Here is a 5,101-nt window from a genome sequence, read left to right as displayed (position 1 = left end):
TTGACAGCATCATTATATAGTCAATGAAATAATTATTAAACCATGCTTTATTGTTTTGCCATGTTCATTGTATACTTAAGGTAAGAGACCTTTAACCCTCCTGTTATGTTACGGGTCAAATTGACCCGTTTTAAAGTTTGAAGATCTAGGAAAAATAGTTAAAAGTATTTTTTCAGGATGAAACTTCTTCTGCTTGCCTAAAATAGTGTAATCAACTTATAATATAAAAATGGTTCATCTCACATATTTGCAACCACCCCCTGCATGTTTATATCACATAGATACTGTTCGGGTCAATTTGACCCAGCAGTCAAACTGGAGGTAATAGGGTGTCAGAAATGTCAGACTATTTCTTTCTTTGCAACTGTGAGACATGTTTCCCCCCAATGTCACACACACACACACACACACATGTTGTGTCACAATATCCTTGTGGGGACCTTCCATTGACTTCCAATTCATATCCCACTAATTTATATGGCCTAACCATGACCCTTGCCCTAACCCTAACCATTACCGACACATACCTATCCCTAAACCTAACCTAAACTCAATTCACACCTTAGTGCCCCATAGAGGAATCAGGGCACAAGAGTCGTGCTCGACATGGCACAGGGTCTCAGGAGACAGAACATAATCGATGACAAATTTTTTACAAACTACAACTTGGGTCAGGAGCTTCTAAAGAGAAAGCTCACAATGGTTGGAACTGTCCGAAAGAACAGGGCTGAACTCCCTGCTGAGCTGCTGGTAATCAAGGACCAGGCCCCTCAATCTCCCATGTTTGGGAGATTGTTTGCCTTCAGAGACCCCACTGCCCTAGTGTCTTACTGCCCCAAAAAGGCAAAAAATATTGTGCTCATGAGCACTCTGCACAAAAATGCTGAAATCAGCAAAAGAGAGGAACAGAATCCAAGCGTGATCCTTGATTACAATGCCACCGAAGGGGGGTAGACAACTTAGACAAAGTGACAGGGTCCTACAGCACCAAACGGATGATTGCGAGCTGGCCATTGGTCATCTTTTATAACTTCATCATTGTATCAGCCGACAATGCATTGATAATCTGGATGGCGATATTTCCTGACTGGAATGTGTCAAAGCAAGAGGCGCATCTTTCTCGAGGAGCTGGGGAAGGCGCTTGTGACACCGCACATCCAACGGAGGCAGCACCTGCCAAGGANCTTTAAAATTGGGAGCGTAATAAAATATAATGTGGTAAAGGTTTATAATGTATTTCCTGAGAAAATAAATGCCTTGAAATCCTTTATGTTTTATCAGTCGTCTGTGCCAGATCTGTACCGGAAATGGGATCCTACGCAAATTCCGAGAGCTACCTTTTTTGTCACTGGATTTAAACATAAATCCAGGCTGTCTGAGTATGGTATATAGTGTGTAACCTAAGAAAGATGCGACTAAAATGTCGATAAACATGGTTTAATCATGTTTTGCCGGACTACTCTGAGCATGTCCAATGATGACCTCACACAAGCAGTTTAACTGAGAAAATGTAAAAAGCATCAAATTTGTCGCAGAGAAGTCATCTTTTTTTTTTTAAAAGATGTGTATTAGCATTCTTTTGTGAGTTAAGGATAGAAATAAGTAATTTTAGTACCATAATTAGATTATTTATGTAAATGCTGGATGTATATCTGGTTGCAAATGAGCTGATGGTATGGATCATGCTTGCTTAGTCTGAGCCTGGAACAGTCTCCAGGCTCAGACTAAGGTTGAGGTGCTGTAGAATCCCACAGAGCTGCTTGGCACAGACCTTCAGGACTCTGGGGCTGACACCATCAGGAGCTGGTGACTTATAGTTAGTTGCCGATTCAATTTATTTTTGGAGACTGCTATGTGAAAGGTGGAGGGAGCAGCACCCTCTTCTGATTTGGCTGATAAACTAAAAGAAGCAGGAGAGTCAATGGCAGAGGAGGGCGGGGTGTCCATGTGACTGTTGGCAGGAGAGATAGATGCTGCGCTTCTTCCTGAACTGAACCTCCTGAATAATCTATCCAGCTTATTGGCTCTGTCCAGACTTCCATCTGTCTGACCATCAAACAATCTGATATTGTTCTGCTGGAGCTTGTTTTCTACCCTCTTCCTGTATGCCTCTTTGCTTTCTCTTAGCTTGACCTTCACTCCTCATTAATTCCTCGTCTCTCTTCTTAAAGGCTTGTTTTTTGTTGTTGAGCAGTTTCGCTTTTTGTTCAGCAGATCACTTGTGATACAAGGTTTCTTATCTAGAAAGTATTTTAATGTTCTGGTAGGGATGGCGTTAACTACACAGATGTTTCTAAAAAAAATGCATAAATGTAAAAGTGTGATCGCCAGTGCCTCCTCATGGCAAGAAACTGAAAAGCATGTTGGGCAAGTGCAATAAATATAACCTGTAGTGTTTTTTGTTTGGGTTGAGATCATTATTCCAATAATTCAAGAAGATATTTTTGAAGTGAATTAATAAAATATTCTCTCTTAAATCCCAGAATGGATTTGTCAGTATTTGCATATTTTCAACTAAAGAAAATATTTTCCAATCCCGATGTTCACTCCACAGAAATTATAAAAAGGTTTATTTAACTACAGTAGAACATCATATAACCATGTCCTGCTTTAGGTAAGGCTACTTTTCTGTTGATACCACAGTAATTAAAGTAGGTATTCTTACTGTTTGGCAGTAACCTACGGCGGGTGCTGCAAATCCTCTTTCCTGCTGACCTGTGGGAAGAGGCTTCACAGCATCAACTGCTGGTTCATCAGATTCTGTAACAGTTTTTTCCCCACTGCCATCTGACTTCTGAACTGTTCATAAAAAATAATTAAATAAAACTCTAAATCAAGTCACAGACTAAATCAAACTGAGCACACCAAAATACTGCATATTTGCACCATACTGGATATATTTTTGTTGAAATGCTCTCAACTTTCATAATCTTTGAGTTTACACATGTTTTTTTCTCCCACACTGTTTGCATTTGATCACTGCTGCACTTTATGAAATGGAAATGTTCATAGTACTGCTAAGCTGCTGCTCATTACTGTCTGAAAGGTGTACAAAACAAAATTTTGTTTTGTATACACTTTGTGTATACCAAATGACAACAAAAGTTTGGACAGGTGCAAAACCTACTGGAAAATGCAGAAAATCAAGCATTTTCCTTAAAGCCTCCCAATAGAAGACGCGTGTGCTACTTTAAGATTTGATTAAACTCTTTTTATTTACAGTTGTAATAAAGTTAAGATGACATAAAGCGACCAAAGAATTCAATTTTAACAAAATCTTCAATAATGTTCATTCAAAATAATAGACATTGTCAATATGCTTTACCTAGAGGTATAAAAAATCAGAATTGAATAACTTTCTTTAAGCAGAAAAACACTTCAGAAAAAAGAGAAGAGAGAAGTTCTATTGTTGCAGTGAAATAAAAAACATGTTCAGGTAATTGACACTTTCATACAGAATGTAATGCATCTCCCAATTTATTTAAAGTCAAAACGTGGGTCATGTGAATCCACAGCATTGTTGGAGCTTCATTCTCCTTTCTGAAGAATCTTTCCTTTGTTTTTTCTATCTGAAGGAAGCTTTTTGCTACAGGCTGGAAAAGTTCAATATGATATATTTCTAAGAGATCCTAACATCAAAATAAAAGGCTAAAATTTACAAACAGAATATTTAGAAATGTATAAAAGANTAAGCAAACTTCTGCAGGTCCTGAGAGCTGCTTGTTTGCTTGCTGAGATGAAACCAATGGAAGTCTCTCTAGGACCTTCATGATGTGGCATGTCAGGGCAACAGGTCTATGGTCACTGAGGACTGCTGGCTGAGTCTTCTTTGGAACTGGAACAAGGCAGGAGGTCTTCCACATCACTGGAACAGTCTCCAGGCTCAGACTAAGGTTTAAGAGGTGCTGTAGAACCCCCCAGAGCTGCTCTGCACAGACCTTCAGGACTCTGGGGCTGACACCATCAGGAGCTGGTGACTTATAGTCAGTTGCCGATTTATTTTTAGAGACAGCTATGTAAAAGGTGGAGGGAGCAGCACCGTCTTCTGATTTGGCTGATAAACTAACAGAAGCAGGAGAGTCAATGGCAGAGGAGGGCGGGGTGTCCATGTGAACTGGACCTCCTGAATAATGTATTCAGCTTATTGGCTCTGTCCAGACTTCCATCTGTCTGATCATCAAACAATCTAATATTGTTCTGCTGGAGCTTGTTTTCTACCCTCTTCCTGTATGCCTCTCTGCTTTCTCTTATCTTGACCTTCACTCTTCATTAATTCCGCGTCTCTCTTTTTAAAAGCTTGTTTTTTATAGTTGAGCAGTTTCGTTTGTTGTTCAGCAGATAACTTGTGATCCAAGGTTTATTATCTAGAAAGTATTTCACTGTTCTGGTAGGGATGGCGTTAACTACACAGATGTTTCTGAAAAAAATGCTGAATGTAAAAGTGTGATCTCCAGTGCCTCCTCCTGGCAAGAAACTGAAAAGCATGTTGGGGAAGTGCAATAAATATAACCTGCAGTTTTTTTTGTTTGTTTTAAGATCATTATTTCAGTTATTCAAGAAGATGTTTTTGAAGTGACTAAATGAAATTCTCTCTTAAATCCTAGAATGGATTTGTCAGTATTTGTATATTTTCAACTAAAGAAAATACTTTCCAATCCCGATGTTCACTCCACAGAAATGATAAAAAGGTTCATTTAACTACAATAGAACATCATATAACCATGTCCTTCTTTAGGTAAGGCTACTTTTCTGTTGATACCACAGTAATTAAAGTAGGTATTATTAATGTTTTGCAGTAGCCTGCGGCGGATGCTGCAAAGCCTCTTTCCTGCTGCCCTGTGGGAAGAGGCTTCACAGCATCAACTGCTTGTTCATCAGATTCTGTAACAGCTTTTTCCCCGCTGCCATCTTAAAAATTCCATCCATAAAAAAAAAAAAAACACTCTAAATCAAGTCACAGACTGCATCACAGTGAGCACACCAAACCAAAATACTGCATATTTGCACCATACTGCATTTATTTCTGTTGAAATGCTCTCAACTTCCATAATCATTGCATTTACACCTTGTTTTTTTCTCCAACACTGTTTGCATTTGATCA

At 39.0% G+C, this 5,101-nt stretch overlaps 1 protein-coding gene across 1 annotated transcript in view; it reads left to right on the top strand.

The window, feature by feature from the left end:
- The window catches only part of LOC107088105 (neuronal migration protein doublecortin-like), a 13,924-nt gene extending 12,970 nt beyond the window's left edge, over positions 1-954 (top strand). Inside the window, exon 6 of the mRNA XM_015380051.1 lies at positions 577-954. Coding sequence (XP_015235537.1) covers positions 577-954 — 378 coding nt within the window. The remainder of the gene's footprint in view (positions 1-576) is intronic.
- The last annotated feature ends 4,147 nt before the right edge of the window (positions 955-5,101 follow it).

Source organism: Cyprinodon variegatus, unplaced genomic scaffold, assembly GCF_000732505.1.
Source record: "Cyprinodon variegatus isolate N-32 unplaced genomic scaffold, C_variegatus-1.0 Scaffold207, whole genome shotgun sequence".
Classification (NCBI taxonomy): domain Eukaryota; kingdom Metazoa; phylum Chordata; class Actinopteri; order Cyprinodontiformes; family Cyprinodontidae; genus Cyprinodon; species Cyprinodon variegatus.
The sequence above is the reverse complement of the archived record's forward strand: the minus strand, read 5'-3'. Positions and strand labels throughout refer to the sequence as shown.